The following is a 24,913-nucleotide window of genomic DNA, read 5'->3' on the forward strand; positions in this document are numbered from 1 at the left end:
TTCCGCAACTGAACATCAAATGGACTGTTGCCTAGTAACCTGAACACAAACATGTAGTCTAATTAACGGTCATTTAGTAGAACAACTGTGCGGCGGAGTGATACATATAGTTAAAGGTCCCAGTGCTGTTATACTGTATATCAGCACTCATGGAATGCCTCTTGTCCAATCAAATTACTTGATCGGAACTAACTGTTGTATAAACTTAGATACATGATCCCACAACATCACACGTTCAGGGACAGAAATTAAGTTCAGCATATTCTCAAACATTCAGACGAGCAGGCGTCTTTGAGTAGGTAATAAGGCACGGCTGTTCTGGTGTTAAGCTGGTATCGAAGTCTAAAGTTGTTGGTGTCCTGACAACACTATAGACCCATCAAATACACAACACCTTCAAATACAAAACACACACACACTAATTAACCAAATGATCTATATCAGTTAGAATGTTCGAGAATGCTCTTCAGGTGTTTGACACCCTGTCCCTGGGGCTTCAGAGTGTGGCGTGGCTGTGAACGACGGATTCATTTGAGTCTGTGTACTAGAACATACTAGAACATCCCTGTAGCACGTGAGTGTGCGGTTACCGTGTCCTAGTCAGGGTTTCCGTGGCGTTGCTGAGTGAGTGAGTGAATGGGAGCCCTAGGGTGTGTGTGTGTGTGTGTGTGTGTGTGTGTGTGTGTGTGTGTTGAGGGAGGGCAGGAAGCTCAGACATCATGTGAGAACAACAAGCTAACAGCACGAGCTACACGTGTCGCTCCAGGCCCGGTCCTGGGACTCCGGTGGCCCCAAGCAACATTTGGAATGTGGGTTAGCAGAGTTAGCAGGGGGGGGGGGTCTGGGTGATAGCAGAGTTTTGCTGGTGTTTGGTCGGGGGGGGGGGGGGGGGGGGGGTCTGGGTGATAGCAGAGTTTTGGACTGTCAGGTGTTTCTCTCATGATCTTGTCTGCCTCGGTCGTTCTATCCTGACCCTAACCCGAACCCTAACCCCTGACCCTAACCCAGTCCCACACTAACCCTGACCCAGTCCCTGTCCTGACCCTGACCCTAACCCAGTCCCTGAACTGCTTTAATGATATAAAATGCAAAAAAATATTTTAAAAAGCAAACTGTTTGGGCTTTTTTTTGGGGGGGGAGAATGACGTAAACCAATATTACCACTTGTATTTAGCTTGTCATTATGAGACCCGAATAAAGGTGCCAACTCTCTATTGTTGCAAATAATCATTTTTCTTGGGCTAATTTTCAGGCCTTATGGGTGGGCTTTTAGTGTCAGGCGTTAGAAGAAAGTGATAGAAGAAGGTTTTTCATTCTATCAATGGCCCCGGGCCTGAGCTAGATTACTCTTCCTGCTACGACTGGTGGATTGTTGATTCACTTGCTTAGTCAAATGCATTGATTGTAAGTTGCTTTGGAATAAGGCGTCTGCTAAATGCCAAAAATGTAAATGTAAATGTTTGCCAAATCTGGCAACACCGGTCCTAGTGCTGCAGCAATTTACACCATAACTGTACCAGGGAGAAACCGGAGGACAGGCTCATCGTCACGCATGGGATGGAACGAGGGAAAGGAGTTTCATCGGGTTCGTTTCACCGATTCCATTTGCCGCATTACAATGAGTCCCCATCCCTCTGATTTCTACCTCCGGCCTCCAGCCTCAACCCAACTGTACCTTAGCAACCCAACTGTACCTTAGCAACCCAACTGTACCTCAGTAACTGTACCTTAGCAACCCAACTGTACCTCAGTAACTGTACCTTAGCAACCCAACTGTACCTCAGTAACTGTACCTTAGCAACCCAACTGCACCTCAGTAACTGTACCTTAGCAACCCAACTGTACCTTAGCAACCCAACTGTACCTTAGCAACCCAACTGTACCTTAGCAACCCAACTGTAGCTCAGCAACCCAACTGTACCTTAGCAACCCAACTGTACCTTAGCAACCCAACTGTACCTTAGCAACCCAACTGTACCTTAGCAACCCAACTGTACCTTAGCAACCCAACTGTACCTTAGCAACCCAACTGTACCTTAGCAACACAACTGTACCTTAGTAACCCAACTGTACCTCAGTAACTGTACCTTAGCAACCCAACTGTACCTTAGCAACCCAACTGTACCTTAGCAACCCAACTGTACCTCAGCAACACAACTGTACCTTAGCAACCCAACTGTACCTCAGTAACTGTACCTTAGCAACCCAACTGTACCTTAGCAACCCAACTGTACCTTAGCAACCCAACTGTACCTCAGTAACTGTACCTTAGCAACCCAACTGTACCTTAGCAACCCAACTGTACCTTAGCAACCCAACTGTACCTTAGCAACCCAACTGCACCTTAGCAACCCAACTGTACCTTAGCAACCCAACTGTACCTCAGCAACACAACTGTACCTTAGCAACCCAACTGTACCTTAGCAACCCAACTGTACCTTAGCAACCCAACTGTACCTTAGTAACTGTACCTTAGCAACCCAACTGTACCTCAGTGCTTCAGTGTAGTAGAGGTATTCTTTCAGCTGGTCTGCGTAGTGTTCCTCCTCCTCCAGGATGTCGTCCACAGAGGCAGCGTACCTGAGAGAGAGAGGCTGGTTAGAGAGGCTGGTTAGAGAGGCTGGTTAGAGAGGCTGGTTAGAGAGGCTGGTTAGAGAGGTTGGTTAGAGAGGCTGGTTAGAGAGGCTGGTTAGAGAGGTTAGAGAGGCAGGTTAGAGAGGCTGGTTAGAGAGGCTGGTTAGAGAGGCTGGTTAGAGAGGCTGGTTAGAGAGGCTGGTTAGAGAGGCTAGTTAGAGAGGCTAGTTAGAGAGGTTAGAGAGGCAGGTTAGAGAGGCTGGTTAGAGAGGCTGGTTAGAGAGGCTAGTTAGAGAGGTTAGAGAGGCTGGTTAGAGAGGCTGGTTAGAGAGGCAGGTTAGAGAGGCTGGTTAGAGAGGCTGGTTAGAGAGGCCGGTTAGAGAGGTTAGAGAGGCTGGTTAGAGAGGCTGGTTAGAGAGGCTGGTTAGAGAGGCTGGTTAGAGGCTGGTTAGAGGCTGGTTAGAGAGGCTGGTTAGAGAGGCTAGTTAGAGAGGCTGGTTAGAGAGGCTGGTTAGAGAGGCTGGTTAGAGAGGCTGGTTAGAGAGGCTGGTTAGAGAGGCTGGTTAGAGAGGCTGGTTAGAGAGGCTGGTTAGAGAGGTTAGAGAGGCTGGTTAGAGAGGCTGGTTAGAGAGGCTGGTTAGAGAGGCTGGTTAGAGAGGCTGGTTAGAGAGGCTGGTTAGAGAGGTAAGAGAGGCTGGTTAGAGAGGCTGGTTAGAGAGGTTAGAGAGGCTGGTTAGAGAGGTTAGAGAGGCTGGTTAGAGAGGTTAGAGAGGCTGGTTAGAGAGGTTGGTTAGAGAGGCTGGTTAGAGAGGCTGGTTAGAGAGGTTAGTTAGAGAGGTTAGAGAGGCTGGTTAGAGAGGCTGGTTAGAGAGGCTGGTTAGAGAGGTTGGTTAGAGGCTGGTTAGAGAGGCTGGTTAGAGAGGCTGGTTAGAGAGGCTGGTTAGAGAGGCTGGTTAGAGAGGTTAGAGAGGCTGGTTAGAGAGGCTGGTTAGAGAGGTTAGAGAGGCTGGTTAGAGAGGCTGGTTAGAGAGGTTAGAGAGGCTGGTTAGAGAGGCTGGTTAGAGAGGCTGGTTATAGAGGCTGGTTAGAGAGGCTGCAGCAGCGTATGGGGGGGGGGGTTCCACAGGGAGCGGCTAGGCGGTCCGTTCACTTTCATTTTGAACCTGGTGTCGCCTCTGCAGTTTACTGGTCTGTGACGGCCTTACCCGCCCGCAGTAGAGTACGCTAGTGAGAGGCTAGCAGTAGAGTACACTAGTCATAGGCTAGCAGTAGAGTACACTAGTCATAGGCTAGGCTAGCACAGAGGATGTAGCTTCCTGTCACGCTTCATGGAGATCTCTAAGGGAGTCCCCCAAGGCTTCATTCTAGCCTGTCTTGTTTACCATCTTTATAAATAACATTTGGAAGGACATGCTTACAGCTAAAGTGCATGTTTATGCCGACGACACAATAGTTTACTCAGTTGCCTCTTCCCTGAGCGAGGCTGTTGATGAGCTCCAGACTGCCTTTAAACAGCTGCAGGCTTCACTACACAGTTTAAAGTTGGTTCCCAACACTAACAAAACCACATTTATGATCTTTTCCAGAGCTCGCTCCCAGAACCCAGATACTGTTAACGTTCACCCCTTAGGAAGAGACTCAATTGAATTGAGTGTCATCCTTATAAGTACCTGGGTATCTGGGTGGATGACAGGCTCTCTTTTAGAGTACATATCATGAACCTATTAAAGAAACTAAAAGGTTAGGCTGGGTTTTTATTTGAAATAACTCCTGCTTCAATTTAGCAGCTAGGAAAACACTTGTTCAGGCTACGTTCTTAAGCGTTCTAGACTATGGGGACATTATATACATGCATGCTGCCTCCTCTACACTTTGCTGCTTAGACTGTGTAAATCATAGTTCTCTACGTTTCATATCCAATTCATTGTCCCGTACACATCGCTGTGAACGTTATGACCTGGTCTCCAGGCCTTCATTAAGCCTGAGAAGACAGCATCACTGGTACATCTTTATTTACAAAGCCACACTGGGCAGACTCCCCTCATATCTATGCAATCTTATGTCACTCACCAACAGCTGTTATGGTTTTTGTTCCACTAGATGGTTGCTCATCCACCCACGACTCGCTTGGAACTTGGCAAAGCAGCTTTCTTTATTTTGCGCCCTGGTCATGGAATAACCTCCAGAACACACTGCAGCTAAACAATCTCGTCTCCCTGGGAGAGTTCAAAGCTCTGATTGGAAATTGTGTGACAGAAATGTGCACTTGCTACTCCTAAGAAGGTTTTTTATCATATTGATCTCTTATCTGTTATTTGTTATGTTTTATTTGCCAATGTTGTAATTTGTATCTGTACTGGTGTGCTTTCTTGGCCAGGTCTCCCTCGAAAAAGAGATTTGAATCTCAAGGGACCTCCGGATTAAATAAAGGTTAAATAAAATAAATAAAAATAAAACACACACAAACAGTCTAGAAATGAAGCATGCGAAAAGATGAGCTCGCAGGGTTGCCTGCGCACAGGGAATCGGCCTTTATCAGCGATGTGAGTACTAGTGGTCTTTGTGTGTAAGTAGCAGGTTAGCATTTTAAAGAGGCGGCTCTGTTAGGTAGGTTAGTAGCTCTTGTAGGTTAGTAGGCACGGCTGTTCTAGTGTCAACTGTCACTTAGATTTAACTGTCACTTTCAAATTTGAAATAAGATTTGACAGTTGGTGTAGTGCTGTTCTAGTGTTAAAACCATCAGAACTGAAGGAAGGCTGCCGGATGAGAGATGCAGGGTTGCATGGCAAATGATAAGTGTTTGTTCAGAAGAGGCTGGTCTTCAGACACGATGGACAACAACCACCACTTACGTGTCCATGTGGTGACCGGCACTCTGAAGTCCGTCTCCCATCTCCTTCTCTATGGCGCTCCACTCACTGCAACATAAGGAGCAGCACTTAGTGACTGTTACTCTGTATTCATATGTAAGCTTAGTAAGCTTACTATGTACACATTAACCATTATTCTGTATTCATATAACCACTCATTAACCACTAACCTGTATTCATATGAATGAATGAATGAATCGTTTAATTCATTCATTAAACGATTAATTAATTAATTAATTCATATGAATATGTACACTCATTAACCACTACCCTGTATTCATATGTACACTCATTAAATGATTGACCGACATTAACGTTTACATTTTAGAAATTGAGCAGACACCTTTATACAAAGCAACTTATAACAAGTAAGAAGGGATATTTCACTATGTTACCACTTACAGTACAGTGGTAAATCCTAAAACAAGTGTAATTGTCACAACAGTGAACCATCCCTTGAGGAAAGGTATTGAAAGGTTTGTGCAGACGTTTCTCCATACTGTACTCCCTACAATACTATACTCTCTACAATACTGTACTCTCTACAATACTGTACTTCCTACAATACTGTACTCTCTACAATACTGTACTCTCTACAATACTGTACTCTCTACAATACTGTACTTCCTACAATACTGTACTCTCTACAATACTGTACTCTCTACAATACTGTACTTCCTACAATACTGTACTTCCTACAATACTGTACTCCCTACAATACTATACTCTCTACAATACTGTACTCTCTACAATACTGTACTTCCTACAATACTGTACTTCCTACAATACTGTACTTCCTACAATACTGTACTTCCTACAATACTGTACTTCCTACAATACTGTACTCTCTACAATACTGTACTTCCTACAATACTGTACTTCCTACAATACTGTACTCCCTACAATACTGTACTTCATACAACCTCAAATGAAACAGCAACCAGTCATGTCACAAAATGTCATAACTATTGTCAAGTAGTATGATAATGTGACCATGTGCATTACCATAGTGTGGCTAGACACGTCACCCTGTTCCCCAGACACAGGTGTCTTACCTGAAGACTCTTAGCTGAACACTCTTAGCTGAGCACTCTTAGCTGAGCACTCTTAGCTGAACACTGTTAGCTGAGCACTCTTAAGGGCTCTGCACACAGCGTGCGATTTCTGTTGCGTGTCAACATTCCATTTTGAAGTTTGAATGGAAGTCTATGAGAACATGGCATTTCAACACACAACGGCCCCGATTTTAATCGCATGGCGAAAATTCGATTCCATTCATTTTGAATGGGACAAAGCACACGGCGTGCGAGTTTTGTCGCACTGTCAAATTTGTGCTTTTTCCCATTCAAAATGAATGGAATCGAATTTTCGCCGTGCGATTAAAATCGGGGCCGTGTGTGTTGAAATGCGATGTTCTCATAGACTTCCATTCAAACTTCAAAATGGAATGTTGACACGCAACAGAAATCGCACGCTGTGTGCAGAGCCCTTTAGCTGGACACTCTTAGCTGAACACTGTTAGCTGAACACTGTTAGCTGAACACTGTTAGCTGAACACTGTTACCTGAACACTCTTCCGTAGTTCCCATGTACTTTGTACACCCCGTACATTCGGTCTGCCACCCTCTGAGGGAAGAGAGGAGAAGCTAAGTAAGTCATTTTGACTGCCTCCAATTATGTTTTAGGATGTTTTCATTTGATTTGATTTTTATTTGTCCCAAACACAATAAACATATAAAGACATCAAAAGTAAAACATTTTTTTTTTTAAATCACCTTGTGCAGTTTACACTAGCGCGTTCGGGAGGGGGCAGGAGGAAGTGGAAACGTATCTAGTCCTGCCCCCCTTCCTTGCAATATGTTACAACATCTCAAAAATAGAGTCTCTTTCTATAACTAAATACAACATAAATATCAAATGCAAAAAAATCAATAAGATGTATTTCAGTCACCTTTCTACTCAGAGTCCTCTGTCCAAAAACACGTGTTATAGTGGCCTTTGAATTTATTAATATTTTTGGCTCAGTTTTACTCACATCTAGTCCATTCCAAAGGGATGCCCCACACACAGAGATGCACAGACTTTACATACTTCTCAAAGTCGTACGAACACTAGAACACTAGGACACTAGAACACTAGGACACTAGACTAGAACACTAGGACACTAGAGCACTAGAACACTAGGACACTAGAACACTAGGACACTCGGCTGTTTTAGATTCAAAGTCCCTCTTAAATAGCAACCACCTTCTCTACCCATATACATCTTTTGTTTTGTTTCATGTAACTAACAGACCTAGTACTCTGTTTCCCATACATGTTCTATACTGTATGTATGGAATGCATCAAACAGAAACAGGTTTACTAAGAGACAGGGAAGTACAAGTGAGGCACAACCTAAGTATCACTGATCACTGGACATTTGTACACATTTTTAATACACTGTAGCTTATTGTCTGGTGGTGGTGTTGGGGGGGGGGGCAGAGTTAGGGTCTCACAGCCAGCACAGCTGCTTTGATGTCCAGCCAAAGCCTAAGGTCAAAGGTCAGAGGCACGACCTATGTATCACTGGACATTTGTACACATTTACAATACACTGTAGTTTATTGTCTGGTGGTGTGTGTGTGTGTGTGTGTGTGGGGGGGGGGACACCAGGGGAGGCTAGTGGCTAGTGGCTAGAGGAGGCAGACATCATCATTATAATGCATGGAAGGGAATGGAACAGAAGGAATGGTATCATGTGTTCCAACGGAATGAGGAATCCCATTTATCATTCCGCTCCGTGCATTACAATAAGCCTCCGTCCTCCGATTTCTCCCTCATCCACTCGCTCATCCACTCATCCACTCATCCACTCAGCCACTCCCTCATCCCCTCCCTCATCAACTCATCCACTCATCCACTCATCCACTCAGCCACTCCCTCATCCACTCAGCCACTCCCTCATCCACTCATCCACTCATCCACTCATCCACTCAGCCACTCCCTCATCCATTCAGCCACTCCCTCATCCACTCATCCACTCAGCCACTCCCTCATCCACTCAGCCACTCCCTCATCCACTCATCCACTCCCTCATCCACTCATCCACTCATCCACTCCCTCATCCACTCATCCACTCATCCACCATCCACTCATCCACCATCCACTCATCCACTCATCCACTCAGCCACTCCCTCGTCCACTCCCTCATCCACTCATCCCCTCATCCACCATCCACTCATCCACTCCCTCATCTACTCATCCACCATCCACTCATCCACTCCCTCATCCACCATCCACTCATCCAGTCATCCACTCCCTCATCCACTCCCTCATCCACTCATCCACTCCCTCATCCACTCAGCCACTCCCTCATCCACTCGCTCATCCACTCATCCACTCCCTCATCCACTCAGCCACTCCCTCATCCACCATCCTCCCCTGACGTACACGTGGGTTTGCGGTGGTACTCTCAATAACTCTTCTCATGCTTGAGGCTTGGCTCGGATCATGGAAAAATAATCATGCCATTATCTTTATTCCAAAGCAGATGTCAGTAGTTGCCACTGTTTACTGGTCGTTAAGGTGTGTTCTAACGAGGAGGTCTGTCGTCAGTAACGTGGCAGTCTAACCAGTCACTATGGTGTGTTTTAACTAGTCTACCAGTCAGTATGGTGTGTTTTAACTAGTCTACCAGTCAGTAAGGTGTGTTTTAACTAGTCTACCAGTCAGTAAGGTGTGTTTTAACTAGTCTACCAGTCAGTAAGGTGTGTTTTAACTAGTCTACCAGTCAGTAGGGAAGAGCTGTACAACACACGCTGTCTCAGGAAGGCCTCAAAGATCTCCAGGGACCCGACCCACCCTGGGCACGTACACTTTACCAGGCTGCCCTCGAAAAGGAGGTTCAGGACCCTGGCCGCTAAGACAAACAGACTGAAGAACTGCTTCTACCACAGGGCCGTCCAGGCCCTGAACACAGCAAAGACCTAAGTTCTGGGCCCTGGACAGTCTGGACGGATTGTATGGCAGCTGCTGGACTGAAAAAAATCAGGTGTAGTGCTGAGGCACAAACATGTACATTTCAAGCCTGCAAACTGTGACACTTTAAATAACGTGAAAAAAATACTATTGTGCAATATGACAACCCTAGTCGACTATCTGTACAGTATAGTACAGTGGATTGTGTACATAGCCTTTATTTATGTAAACAAGCTCCTTCCCTTCTTGTGATTTTTTTTTCTAAAAGTTTTTTTTTTCCCTTTCCTAACACCAGGGGAGCCACCCCTCCTAAATTTCGTTGTTTGGTACCTGTACTGTAGCAATGACAATAAAGTCCATTCATTCATTCATTCATTCATTCAGTTTGGTGTGTGTTTCAGCTGGCTGACTGAAGGAGATGTACCAGTACGAGGTGAGGTCTCTACTCACCGACCGGACCCTGAGCAGTTGAGAGACGTCCGCCTGCAGCTCGTCGCTGTACTGCTTCAGGTCTGTGAAACGCCTGGAACAAACAAGACACCCGGCGGCTTTAATCCCAAGACACGACGCACAAGTCAACGACCTGATTCACACCTCACGGCAAACGTCGCCAGATTGGCTAAATGTGGCGCTATGGGGCTGGCATAAAAAAATAACAGGGCCGGATTAAGGGGGTAAGGGAGGCTGTATGCATATCAGGGGGGTGGCAAGGTTAGGGGAGATGGGTAGGGGTAGGGGAGGTTGTATGCGTGTCCAGGGGGGGGGGCGGGGGGGCCGGGATGGGGGAGATGGCTAGGGGTAGGGGAGGCTGTAGGCATGGGAGAACAGGTAGGTTTTGAGGTGGGATTTAAAAGTGAGGAGTGAGGGTGAGTCTCTGAGTGGTTGAGGGAGAGAGTTCTAGAGGCGGGGTGCAGCTCGTGGAATGGCACGGTGACCCGAAGCCTTTGAGTTTTGAGGGTGGGACAGTGAGGGGAACAATGGATGAGGATCGGAGGGTACGGGCTAAAGATACTTGTATTACTCGTCCACCAGGGAGATTACCAAACATCGAGGTGAAAACGCAGAGCAGTTGGATTCCCTCAACAGAAAACAGAGACTGGAACATGATTACCTACTTGTCTAGGTTTTTCACCCGGAAGCTCGCACTCAACTCTTTCAACCTAGAATCTGCCTGTAAAAGAAGACAGACTGATAAATTAGGTGTCAAAATATCTCTCTGAATTGGCTATTGGGGACCTGGGGCCACATTTATAAACGTTGCGTAGGCACAAAAGAAGGCATACGCCATTTTTACGCAAACTCTGACCCATGCTCCTCCAGGGTCACTCTGACCCATGCTCCTCCAGGGTCACTCTGACCCATGCTCCTCCAAGGTCACTCTGACCCATGCTCCTCCAGGGTCAATCTGACCCATGCTCCTCCAGGGTCACTCTGACCCATGCGTACGCACGTAAACTGGAGAAATTAGCAACTGCGACTCAGATGGCAGAAGGTGAAACTGATACCGTTGTGTAAAATAAATCTAAATAGTTCCTCTCACGTACCTTCGCTTGGAATCCAGTGTCAAACACCTCCTCTCTCCATCCCTTCTCCTACGGACACAAAATAGAGACAGCCAATTGGAGCGCTGCTACAGCTCACGTGTAAGCGAAAAGTATTCGGCCTGGCATAGACTTGCATTGACCGGCGCCCCGCGACTCCTCCCCCTATGTATTTTAACAGTGAATATTACACACACACACAGATAAAATGTTTATTGTATTGGAGGATTTTTTAATGAATGCTGATAGGCGCCGACAGAATATCAGCCGCATTTTGTGAATAAACAATGTTTATTTAAAAACCTTTTTTTTACAAATCGCAACTAGGAAGTGAAGGTGGGGGCGGCGCCCCAGCGCCCTCTATCGGCCAGCCGCCACTGCGGTGTACAGGGATACACTGTCACATGACAGGAAGGTGTACAGGGATACACTGTCACATGACAGGAAGGTGTACAGGGATACACTGTCACATGACAGGAAGGTGTACAGGGATACACTGTCACATGACAGGAAGGTGAACAGGGATACACTGTCACATGACAGGAAGGTGTACAGGGATACACTGTCACATGACAGGAGGGTGTACAGGGATACATGTGTCAGTGAGACAACCTTTTCTCTTATACAGTAGTCCATGTCTTTGGAGGAAGTGGAAAACAGAGGGATCAGAACTGTGTGTGTGTGTGTGTGAGGAAGAGGAAGAGGATCTTGTCTCACCTCTGTGAGGAAGAGGAAGAGGATCTTGTCGTTGGAGAGAACCGGATGAGAGGCCACACGGAGCAGGAAGTGCTCCAGCCCGACCCGCCTCCTCTCCACAAAGTCTGGGTCCAGGTTGTCCGCCGTCAGCTTGTGCCACACAAACTCAGCCTGCAGGAGACAGGGAATCATCATCATCATCATCACCACCTTATCAGACCAACACATCACGTGTCATTACATTTACATTTTACATTTTACATTTTACATGTTTGCCATTTAGCAGACGCCTTATTCCAAAGTGACTTACAATCAATACATTTGACTAAGCAAGTGAATCATCAATCCACCAGTCGTAGCAGGAAGAGTAATCCAGCTCAGGCCAGGGGCCATTGGCAGTCTCCGTGATAGAAGGAAAACGTTTTGTATAATGTATAGACACTGGAGAAACAGAGAGACAGTACAAGGGGGGGCAGTAGAAGTCATAGGGGACACAGTAGAGGGGGAAAGCGGGTGTCTTCAGGAGACGCAGTGCTGGGGGGTAGTGGATGTCTCAGGAGGAGCAGTTAAGGTGTAACCTGAAGAGATGGAGGTCTTCAGTCTCCGACGGGAGACTATATGTAGTCATGTTATAGACTAAAGCCCTATTCAGACTGTATTAGCATACAAAATAAAATACAAGTTATTACACATAATACAGAGATTGTCAATCAATTTGACTGTCATCCTATGTTTCAGTGTTTAGCAGGGAAAAAATACAATAGAATTTTCATCGCGGCCTCAATTGTTCACTGTTCGCGTGTTCGATGTAGTGAATTGTGGCCACTCCAGGCCTCCGTAGTTCTCGAAAATGGGGTGGAGGAAACGAACGCACCTCAAAACGGCACGGCTGTTCTAGTGTTAAGACTCGCCTAAAGCGCATATGACCTCCTTATAATGTCTTATTGCCCTCAGTACTGCAGGTATTTTACGTTTCGTAACTCCGTGGCACATTCTAGGTCATGTTCTCACATGAAAATCCGAATCATGAGCCGGAGCAAGTGGATGAGATTGCAACATTGTTGCATAAATTATTTCTCTGATTTGCGTTCTCACAGCCCTTCATGTAAACGAAGTAACATACACAATCGAAGCAACAGACGTGGCAGTTGTTTGGTCCGAAAAATAGAGAATTGCCCGTTCATCCCGCTCCAGATCAACACGCATGCGCTGTTGTTTTCCTATGGACAGCCTCGATGCGTCGTTTCTAACCAGAGCGAAACCACCCTTTTCAAGCGGAGCATCCGTCGGTTGTTTGCTCCGGGAGCGACTTCGAATGCGCGTTCTCACAGCTCCAAATGACGCAGAGCAAAGCGGATTTGATCCTAAACTCAGATTCCAAGTGAAGCAAATGTTCTAGTGAGAACACACCCTTAGAGTGGGTGAGTTATTCATTGTGGCTACAGGGGGCAGTAGAGCGCACATTGTTTTATATTTTGCCTCTTTAAACAGGCTCATACATGTTAATTACAGGTAATGCATTGTAATAAAGTGTTACGTGTGCAAAGGGTCACCATTCTCACTCACCCTCTTCTCCGGTAATGGGGCAACAACGACAAAGGGATAGGTCACCAACAGATAGTTTCTCAGAAGCTCAAAGTCGCTGTATCGCCTCCATAAGGAGTCAGGGGCCACGTTTGAGCCTTCCATCACACCATCCACCGGCCTATCAGAGAGGATGGAACTCCAATTAATTCCCTAATTTTTGAATTCTGAATTCTAATCCAGGATTAGAATTTAAAAGACACACACACACATCCAACATTCAAGAGAAGAGAGAAACAAGAGAGTGAAAGAGAAACCAGAGAGATTGGAAGAGTAATTTAATCCTGAGATTTGAACCCCAGACAAACTGTATTGTTAGTGAGATTGTGCATGGTGTGTGTGTGTGTGTGTGTGTGTGTGTGTGTGTGTGTGTGTGTGTGTGCCTGTGTATACTACTATGTGGGGACTGAGGTCTGACAGCACAACCACGGTGTGGGGACTCGAAATCGGTGTGGGGACCCAAAACGGGTCCCCACACCGATTTTCATTGAATTTGGTAGAAAAAGTGTTGCTGATATGTCTAGTGCAAATATTTCTATGTTTTAAATTTTGACCCACACTGCTACATAAGTCTGAAAAGAGTGCTTAATCAGTGTTTAGAGTGCGCCCCTGGTGGCGAAATCGCCATTTTTTACTATTTTTTTCACAGAAATGGCAGAAATTTTAACACACATTTAACACTCCTGCAGCCAATCATATGAGCTGCCTGTCTGTCACGTGCACTTTGCATCAAGCACATGATTGGGGGTGGAGACAGGTGTGCAGGTTTGGCTGAAGATCTAATTAGTGGGGACGGAGCACACTTCGTTTCGCGTTGTGCCGTTGGAGAATAATACAAGATTGTGCGCGAGTGTGCGCGCGAGACGAGTGTGTGCGCGCGACGCGAGAGTTTTTGCAGGGTGAAACGCTATATACTGGCTGAGTGTTCTGACAGAGAACGCTGGTTAACATTGGTCTTATTATTGTGACTAGAAAGTGTGTGACTATAATTCCATGGTGTAAATAGCAGTGGCGGCTGGTTTTTGGGTGGGGCACAGGTTATGGCACTTGTTTTTATTACCTTTCCATGTTTTACAAAGCAAATTCCTTGTATGTGTGAACGTACTTGGCAATACACTTTTCTGATTCTGATTCTGATGGGGGCATGCTTTTAAAATCTGTACCTATTACAGTATTTCCATAATTTCCTAATTCATATTTCTCCATATTTTAATAACGCAGGGTATTTGCAACATAGCAATTACCAGGAAGTGAATTAAGATATAAGATAATATGGGACCTTTATTGTTAAAACTATACTGAGCACAGTTCCCTCTCGAAAAGGTTAAATATACACCTCGTTCCAAATTATTATGCAAATTATATTTTTATCAGATTTTCCTAAATAGTCGATGCAAATGACAATCAGTATAATTTTCAAGTCATCAACCGTTAGAGTATAATTCAAATGTTATTGAACAAACCTCCCAATGATAACAGTATTTTTTTTTAAATAAAAAACTCAAAATGCACTGTTCCAAATTATTATGCACAACAGAGTTTCAAAACATTTTATAGGTTGTAAAGAACAAACAATTGTGATGAATTTAGGGTTAGGAGGTCATATTAGGAGGTCATATTTACTGAAATCAAAAGCTATTTCAAACAAAAACATCTTACAGTTTTTCTCAATTGCTTTGGTGCATTTCTCTGATCAGAATTGAAATTCTCATAACTGTTAGTTCAACCTCCACAACATTTAGTCATTTGTGCACATCATAGTAGCAGTTTCTCATTCCTTCAAACAAATTGCAAATGCTTTTGGACATGCATCAATTGCTGTCATACAATTCTCTGCTGTTTTATAACATTATCATTTGCTTATGTCATGTCAGTCAAAATGAACTATACTTTTGGATGCTTAATAGTCATTCCCTATAAAACTAAGTCCTCATTTCATTGCTTGAGTCATTACATCCAAAAATGTTGAACAAGTTGTCAAAATCTGTCAAGCAAATTGTATACATTTCTTTACCGTATATCTCATGTTTACTGTACATTACTGTAATTTTACTCTGCACCACATAGACAAGACAAGGCAAGACAACCTTGCAGAGGTGGAAAAGGGCCCCTTTTTACTCCACAACAAGAGGAAGCCATGTGTGCAATGGTGATTGCAAACAATGCCATAAGGTTGAGAGAGATACAAAGCGCTGTTATAGAGGATGACAATATCTTTGGGAATATTGAATCCGTTTCAATCGCTACAATTGACTGCTCAGGAGAAATGAAATGCGCATGAAACAATTGTACAATGTGCCATTTGAACGGAACAGCGACAGAGTGAAGGAGATCCGTCACCAGTATGTACAGGTAAAACATTTATGTGTTCTATGCATACTCTAATGTCCAGTGCTGTAAACTGGTTACTTTGTGTAGTGCCATGCAGTACACTTACATGACAATTCATACTGTACAATATGTTGTCCAAAATGAGTTTTTTTCTCTCTCTCTCTATTCTGGGATAAAGTGTGTACTGGAGCTGGAGGCCAGGGAACCACTGCACACATTCATATACGTTGATGAGGCGTTAATCTGGCAAAAGGTAGAAGGCGTGGCAGAAATCACATTGGACAGAGAGCAACCATTGATGTCCCAGGCCAACGAGGAGGGAATATTACAATGTGTGCAGCCGTCTCAGAAAACGGCGTCCTCACCCATATACCCTGTCTTGGTCTACACAACACAACATCTGCTGACTTTTTTAGACACTCTTTACAGGGACATAATCCCTGAGAATGAGAGGGGTCTAAATGGAGACCATCTGAACAAGTATGTTGTTGTATGGGATAATGTGCGTTTTCACCACTCAGATCTGGTCAGACAGTGGTTTGCAGCACATGAAAGGATGCTGGTGGAATATCTCCCTCCCTACTTGCCATTCCTGAATCCAATAGAGGAGTTTTTCTCTGCCTGGAGGTGGAAGGTATATGACCGGCATCCACATACCCAAATGGCCTTGCTAGCAGAGGGTGGATTCGCCACTCAGGGAGATACTTTCCTCGCTGCATTACCAGGGATGATATTCGCTGTGATGTCGATGAAAATATGTGGCCAGACAGACAGGAACGTCTGGATGTCAATGAATGATTTACAGTATGTTGGATGTTCCAATTCAGTTCCAATATGTACTGCAATATTGTTTACAGTTGTGCACAGCTCTACCCAAAGGGTGTTTCTTATGTTTGTGGTAAACAAGTTTGTATTTTTCTTTTGCACAATGCTGTGAACAAATTAGAATTGCAAAGAGCATATGCAGTAAAAATGTGAAACATAACTATTCAGCGTCTTGTACTCATTTACCTCACTAAATACAGTAATGTGTAACCCACTGTAGATTTCAAATGGCTGTGCAAATAGTGTATAGTACTGTCTTGAGCATTTTCAGGTAGTGTCACCAAGATCTGACTTTTTTGCATTGGAAAACACTTAGAGTGAACTGTCATAATGAAAACATGACAAAGCCATTTGACTATCTTGTTCATAAACAATGGTGTCAGGATTTTTCATTTTGATGACACTGACACTTTCATTGACATGAATACTTGCTTTTGAGGAATGAACTATCCATTTTGAGCAAGTGACACGCTTTTGCAGGTTAACACCTAGGTTTTGCAGTTTGTACTAATTGTTCTGAGAAATGCACTAACTGTTGTGCAAATGTTAATAGTGATGTGAGAAATGCACCAAAGCGACTGAGAAAAACTGTAACAGGTCAAGTTACATGTTAACATAGGACCCCTTCTTTGATATCACCTTCACAATTCTTGCATCCATTGAACTTGTGAGTTTTTGGACAGTTTCTGCTTGAATTTCTTTGCAGGATGCCAGAATAGCCTCCCAGAGCTGCTGTTTTGATGTGAACTGCCTCCCACCCTCATATATATTTTTGCTTGAGGATGCTCCAAAGGTTCTCAATAGGGTTGAGGTCAGGGGAAGATGGGGGCCACACCATGAGTTTCTCTCCTTTTATGCCTATAGCAGCCAATGACACAGAGGTATTCTGGTGATGTCTCCCCTCCCCCGCCCCAACCTGCAGCTGACCTGGCTGTGACCTTTCAGAGGGCCAAGCAGTATGGCACCAATTCAGTCTGAGAAACAGACCAACAGAAAATCTGCAGCAGTAGTTTTATTAACAGTAGACTGATTTTATTTTAAGTTTATATCATTCTAATAACATACTATTGTGATTTTCTTTTTTTTTTAAATCTGTATTTCCTGTTTTTTCACTGTTAAAATATATTGAGCATATAATTGAGCGCTGTTTGGTGATACATTGGGCTAGAGGACTAAAGTTCAGGAGGTCGGCAATGTTAAATGAACGGCTGAGGCCTGAGTGTGCTGCTAGCTGTGGAAGGTGCTGTGTGGGGGAGGGGGAGGCGAATAGTGAGTGACTAAATTGAGCGCTGTTTGGTGATACATTGGGCTAGAGACTTGAAATCACGTTTGGCTGAAAGCTGGCATCCCACTGATGGCGTGTGTCTTTTTCTGTTCCCCTGGCTACATAGGAAGTGTCCCTAAAGTTCAGGAGGTCGGCAATGTTAAATGAACGGCTGAGGCCTGAGTGTATTAGTAATAAGTACTATATTTGTAATTTTAAGGAGAGTTCTGTAAATGCGTTAATGTAGTGTACCAAAACTGTGTATTAAAAATGACAACATTCTCAATCATGCAAGCCATATAATGGTTTAAATTATAAAAACATTTAAAACTGTTGTTTTATCTTTAAATAATTACAAAACATAAAGGGATTAAGCAGTTCTACATTTATGAATAATAATTATTCATCTTGTTCCAGAAAACCAGTTATTCCCGTGTGCATTGAATGCAGCAGTAGCTTTGGGGAAAGTTTGGAGGTGCAGGTGGTTAATTGATGTCTCCCCTCCCCCGCCCCAACCTGCAGCTGACCTGGCTGTGACCTTTCAGAGGGCCAAGCAGTATGGAACCAATTCAGTCTGAGAAACAGACCAACAGAAATCTGCAGCAGTAGTTTTATTAACAGTAGACTGATTTTATTTTAAGTTTATATCATTCTAATAACATACTATTGTGATTATTTATTTATTTTTTAAATCTGTATTTCCTGTTTTTTCACTGTTAAAATATATTGAGCATATAATTGAGTGCTGTTTGGTGATACATTGGGCTAGAGACTTGAAATCACTTTTGGCTGAAAGCTGGCATCCCACTGATGGTGTGTGTCTTTTTCTGTTCCCCTGGCTACATAGGAAGTGTCCCAAAAGTGAGCCTAAAGTTCAGGAGGTCGCCAATGTTAAACGGCTGAGTGGGGAGGGGTAGTGAGTGACTAAATTGAGTGCTGTTTGGTGATACATTGGGCTAGAGACCTGAAATCACTTTTGGCTGAAAGCTGGCATCCCACTGATGGTGTGTGTCTTTTTCTGTTCCCCTGGCTACATAGGAAGTGTCCCAAAAGTGAGCCTAAAGTTCAGGAGGTCGCCAATGTTAAACGGCTGAGTGGGGAGGGGTAGTGAGTGACTAAATTGAGTGCTGTTTGGTGATACATTGGGCTAGAGACCTGAAATCACTTTTGGCTGAAAGCTGGCATCCCACTGATGGTGTGTGTCTTTTTCTGTTCCCCTGGCTACATAGGAAGTGTCCCAAACGTGAGCCTAAAGTTCAGGAGGTCGGCAATGTTAACACTTAATCAGCCGTGAGGTGTTAAACAGCACCAGTGAGTACAAAAAAAAATCTACCTTTGCACTCGATCAAATTTCAGGACCCTCCTTTCATGACTTTTCCTAGATATGTGCGTTCTACCACCCAGCATCTTTACATTTTCAAAATCCAGTTAGTATAAAGCGATTTTGCAGTATTTCTGTGTGTGTCTGTGTATTTGCCTTGGGATTCGGCTGCCATCTTTTTCTCCAAGGCTGCAATTCTCTTTTATATCAGCAGAGGTAGCAAGGGGGCACACACTGTGCTCAACCTTCAGGCTTCAGTGCTGAATTAGATACAGTGGATAAGACTGATATTTGTAACATAATGTGTTTATATATAGGCTATATATAGCAATAGTGATACATAAGATATGTATATGTACAGACAGTTATGAAAATGATAAACTGTACAGTATGACTTTTACAATCCCTTCAGATTTGTTGGAGCTGAGGTTTTTTTTTCACCCAAGTTCCATGCAATAGTGATAAGATATTATGATATGTGTAGCCTATGTACAGTTATGAATGATACACTGCACAGTATGTACCTATCAAGCTGTGTGGTATTACATAGGTACCACAGCAAAGTAGTTCATCAACAAATATTATATAACAAACGGATATTTATAATATTGTATATAATGTCTTTTTTGATGATTATGCCTGTACAGCGCTGTCAATTTTCAAATAATGCTATAGGCTATATATATATATATATATATATCTACCCTCCCTCCACCCCCACCCAGAGAGCTTTGGACTGTCTGGATATGAACACTTGATCTCTGCACTTTATATTTATATTAATTATGACTCTTGCACTTTGATGTTGGTTTGCACTGTCTTGTCCTGTCTTGCACCTATCCTGCTGTAAACCGTGCTCCATTGTTCCAAACCAAATTCCTAACATGTTTACATGTCATGGCAATAAAAGTCTAAAAGTCAGTTGTGATATGAAGTAGCCAACAATTCTCATGTCGACCATGATAATAATAGGCTACAACAGGGTTGTACATAGATATACGCAGATTCATATTTGGATAGTTGATTTTGGCACCATTGTATAGTAGCCAATTGCAGAGAGTATACATTATTTTGTTTGTTTACTGCACATTATAAATGAAATGAAAATAGCTGTTGTGAAAAGTGAAAATATAGTGTGTTCATGTTGCAGTGAAATCTATTTACATAGATATATCAGATGTGATATTTCTACTACAAACGAACACAGAGAGACAGATAATTCAAGTAACATTTTTATTTACTTGCAATGTTCACGTCAATTCTTCCAAGTAAAAAGTATGGTAATTAATATGAACACCAATATATATTTAAAAAAAGTAGAAAGTGAATAGGAGGTCGCCGGAGCGCTCAGCGTGGGCGCTGTCAGGTAGACAGGGCAGGAGAGGCATCAGGCCTGGCCATGGGACAGTCAGCATCCCCAGCACACCGTTGCTGGCTTGGTGCATGTGCCACAGACAAATCGTCCACATGACTGGTTACAAAGTTCTGAGTTACATACACTTGATGTTGATGGGGGAGGGTTGAATGGCTCTCGATCGTTTCCGATCAATGAACAATAAGATCAGGTTTCTCCCACGGTGTGTTTCTCTTGCGTGATATAGTGAAGACAGACAAGTGTGCTGTCCTCACTGTGTTCATGTTGTGCAGTGAACAAACAATTGTTGGGAGAATAAACTGTCTCTTGCCGTGAAATGTGTACATCAAATAAAATGATGTCGGCGATGATTATGCCTGTAATCATCAACGATATAACGAACGGATATTTCTGAGTGGGGCAGTCCCAGATATAGTGAAGACAGACAGGAAAGTAAGGAGAAGAAGGGAGAGAGTATTGCCAATTGATAATAAGATATTGATCATGTAGGAATAAGTGTGTTCATATGCAAACATATTCAATGGCATGTAATTAGTAGGCAATTGTTTATCACAGATGAATCCTGACAATTGATGGTTGATGCATGGGGGAGGGTCATCTTATTCTCAATGATCTCTTTCTGATCGTTTCCGATCACCAGACTGCATGGAAGATCATAGGGGTGAAAGACCACTCATCCCTGCAGTCTATTTTTGAACAGGCTACTCTCAGACAGGCTAATAGAATTATCATGAATCCCTCCCATGTCCTACATGCAGAGTATGAACTGCTGCCCTCTGGGAGGAGGTTCAGAGTCCCCCGCGCTAGACTAAATAGATTTAAAAATTCTTTTATTCCCGTTTCTGTTAAACTTTTAAACTGCACCAGATGAATATTGAACATATCTTGCTTATCGTTTTATTTCCACTCTTGTTTTAATCAAGGCTGCCTTCTGTTTGTGTGTTAACATTCTGTATTGTCTGTTGTTCTTTGTTGGCTGCTGTGGGGTGTAAGCCCAATACAAATTTCCCAGTGATGGGACAATAAAGTGACTTTTGACTTTTGACTTGACCACACAAAGGATGCCAATTCCTCCAACAAGCCCTTCAAACAATCCCCCACCAGAAAGGTTGTACTCAGTTGTACTCAACTCTCTCAACCACGGCAGTTTCAACCACGGCAGTTTCTCGCGCCTGTCCCGTTGCAGAGTGTATTCATTATTGTGTTTGTTTGAATCCTCACTGTGTTCATGTTGTGCAGTGAACAAACAATTGTTGGGAGAATAAACTGTCTCTTGCCGTGAAATGTGTACATCAAATAAAATGATGTCGGCGATGATTATGCCTGTAATCATCAACGATATAACGAACAGATATTTCTGAGTGGGTTGAATTGATAATAAGATATTGATAATGTATTTCGCTGTCGACCAAAATCGTTTGAAATTACGTGCTTGTGCATTGAATGACACTATGTACAGCGCTGTCAATTTTCAAATAATGCAATAGGCTATATATGAATGTTCAGTTGTGATATGAAGTAGCCAACAATTCTCATGTCGACCATGATAATAATAGGCTACAACAAGGTTGTACATAGATATACGCAGATTCATATTTGGATAGTTGATTTTGGCAGCATAGTAGCCAATTGCAGAGAAACTAAAGCACTTGGTTATAAACATACTAGGCTCTGTTTCTAACAAGTAGGCACAAACAAAATCACTGTATGGGACGACTCGTTTCTAAGTTACAGGGTTGATGGCTCTCAATCAACCCCCAGGGTCTCAATCGTTTCCGATCATTGAACAAAGACATCGGGTTTCCCCCGCTCCACCAAGTCCCAAGGTGTGTTTCTGTAACCATTGTCTCCTCCTTGTTGCATAAAACAAATCAAGACTCGCTCCTCTTAGGAGACCACTATTTATAAATAATAATCCACAGATAGGCACAGTCACAGTGCTACATGAAAATATCTAGCCACACACCACATATCATAGCTCCGCCCTATATGTATTTATCATCATATTTCTCAATATAAAACGGAGGTACGATATATGGCAGATATGTATGGTATATTATGGCAGTTTCTGGCGCCTGTCCCGTTCTGTTGTTCAAAGAATATAATATAAAACGCATCACATGTTTGTCATTGTGTGAAAATGTTTCTGTAGCGAAGAACCTTGGTTCAATCTGGAGCTGATCAACTCCGGACGGCAATAACACGTTGTGGGTGCAATTGTGCAAGAATAACACTATTTACAGCGCTGTCTTTTATTGCTATATGTATTACTGTTATATATAAATGTGAACATTACAGATACCTGGTCAACACAGCTTGGGATTCCAAGGAAATTACTTGGAACTATGTGTGAAAGGGACAACATTGCAATATATATTACAGTTATTTTTTAATAATGCTAATCAACTTTCATTCGTTAGTAATGAAAACTCCTGCAGTCTCGATCAATCTCCTAGATGAATCTCCTCTCCACTCCGCTCTGCGCTGCGGGCAGTGGGGGACGGTGTGTTTCTGTTGCGTGTCCACGCTTCTTGCGTGACATCGCCATCTAGCGATTTTTGTGGGTCAGTACACCCTCCCCCATTGTGAATAGTGGTCGTGTGATTCCACACCTCGTCGCGCTTTAGTAGGTAAAAAAACGGCGCGCCCCTAGTGTTAAATGAACAGCAGAGGCCTGTGTGTTGCTATCTGTGGAAGGTGCTGTGTGGGGGAGGGGTAGGCGAATAGTGATTGGTTCTCAGTTAACAAGCAGGCCCAGGAATGCACAAAATGCATCCATTTTCCAAAAGCTACTGGCTTAATATGCTCCATCACAGTTTGATTACTTTTCAGGGTTTGACTTTTACAAAGGATATTGTATGTATTTATTTTAACCCTTTTAAGAGTATTGTCATATATGGTGAGATTACAATTATATGAACTCCAACTGCAAGTCTCACAGTGCTAAAGTTAACAAAAAGCATATCATAAACATTCTGGTTATTTTATTTTAGTAAAAAAATCGCTCTCTGCATGGCTGACATGGTGGGAGAGAAGCTAAGAGAAATTCTCGATTATGGACATGAGTGCGCCAGCACGGCGCGGGTCCCACCGTGAGCCGGTCATGAAGGAAGGTTAATTGAACAGAGCGAGGCAGATTTCAGCAGAACAGAAACTTAACTGTGTGGGGGAGGGGTGCAAATCAGTGCTCTGTCTGCATAGTGCACAACTAAATTGAGCGCTGTTTGGTGATACATTGGGCTAGAGACTTGAAATCACTTTTGGCTGAAAGCTGGCATCCCACTGATGGCGTGTGTCTTTTTCTGTTCACCTGGCTACATAGGAAGTGTCCCAAAAGTGAGCCTAAAGTTCAGGAGGTCGGCAATGTAATGTCAATGGAGGCCTATCCCCAATAAGTTAAACCCTGTTTGGCCATACAATGGACTAGAGACTTGAAAACAATTTTGTCTGAAAGCTGGCATCCCACTGATGGTGTGTGTCTTTTTCTGTTCCCCTGGCTACATAGGAAGTGTCCCAAAAGTGAGCCTAAAGTTCAGGAGGTCGGCAATGTTAAATGAACAGCAGAGGCCTGTGTGTTGCTGTCTGTGGAAGGTGCTGTGTGGGGGAGGGGGAGGCGAATAGTGATTGGTTCTCAGTCAACTAGCAGGCCCAGGAATGCACAAAATGCATCCATTTTCCAAAAGCTACTGGCTTAATATGCTCCATCACAGTTTGATGACTTTTCAGGGTTTGACTTTTACAAAGGATATTGTATGTATTTATTTTAACCCTTTTAAGAGTATTGTCATATATGGTGAGATTACAATTATATGAACTCCAACTGCAAGTCTCACAGTGCTAAAGTTAACAAAAAGCATATCATAAACATTCTGGTTATTTTATTTTAGTAAAAAAATCGCTCTCTGCATGGCTGACATGGTGGGAGAGAAGCTAAGAGAAATTCTCGATTATGGACATGAGTGCGCCAGCACGGCACGGGTCCCACCGTGAGCCGGTCATGAAGGAAGGTTAATTGAACAGAGCGAGGCAGATTTCAGCAGAACAGAAACTTAACTGTGTGGGGGAGGGGTGCAAATCAGTGCTCTGTCTGCATAGTGCACAACTAAATTGAGCGCTGTTTGGTGATACATTGGGCTAGAGACTTGAAATCACTTTTGGCTGAAAGCTGGCATCCCACTGATGGCGTGTGTCTTTTTCTGTTCACCTGGCTACATAGGAAGTGTCCCAAAAGTGAGCCTAAAGTTCAGGAGGTCGGCAATGTAATGTCAATGGAGGCCTATCCCCAATAAGTTAAACCCTGTTTGGCCATACAATGGACTAGAGACTTGAAAACAATTTTGTCTGAAAGCTGGCATCCCACTGATGGTGTGTGTCTTTTTCTGTTCCCCTGGCTACATAGGAAGTGTCCCAAAAGTGAGCCTAAAGTTCAGGAGGTCGGCAATGTTAAATGAACAGCAGAGGCCTGTGTGTTGCTGTCTGTGGAAGGTGCTGTGTGGGGGAGGGGGAGGCGAATAGTGATTGGTTCTCAGTTAACTAGCAGGCCCAGGAATGCACAAAATGCATCCATTTTCC

The 24,913-nt window shown here is 43.6% G+C and overlaps 1 protein-coding gene across 1 annotated transcript in view; it reads right to left on the reverse strand.

The window, feature by feature from the left end:
* The window catches only part of snx4 (sorting nexin 4), a 55,005-nt gene that overhangs the window by 10,129 nt on the left and 19,963 nt on the right, over positions 1–24,913 (reverse strand). The window contains exons 3-10 of the mRNA XM_080526638.1: positions 13,208–13,346; positions 11,663–11,812; positions 10,949–10,996; positions 10,520–10,575; positions 9,855–9,927; positions 7,009–7,070; positions 5,427–5,492; positions 2,491–2,580 (exon numbers count right to left, since the gene is read on the reverse strand). Coding sequence (XP_080382764.1) covers positions 2,491–2,580; positions 5,427–5,492; positions 7,009–7,070; positions 9,855–9,927; positions 10,520–10,575; positions 10,949–10,996; positions 11,663–11,812; positions 13,208–13,346 — 684 coding nt within the window. The remainder of the gene's footprint in view (positions 1–2,490; positions 2,581–5,426; positions 5,493–7,008; positions 7,071–9,854; positions 9,928–10,519; positions 10,576–10,948; positions 10,997–11,662; positions 11,813–13,207; positions 13,347–24,913) is intronic.

Source organism: Nansenia antarctica, assembly GCF_963989245.1.
Source record: "Nansenia antarctica genome assembly, chromosome: 3".
Taxonomy (NCBI): domain Eukaryota; kingdom Metazoa; phylum Chordata; class Actinopteri; order Argentiniformes; family Microstomatidae; genus Nansenia; species Nansenia antarctica.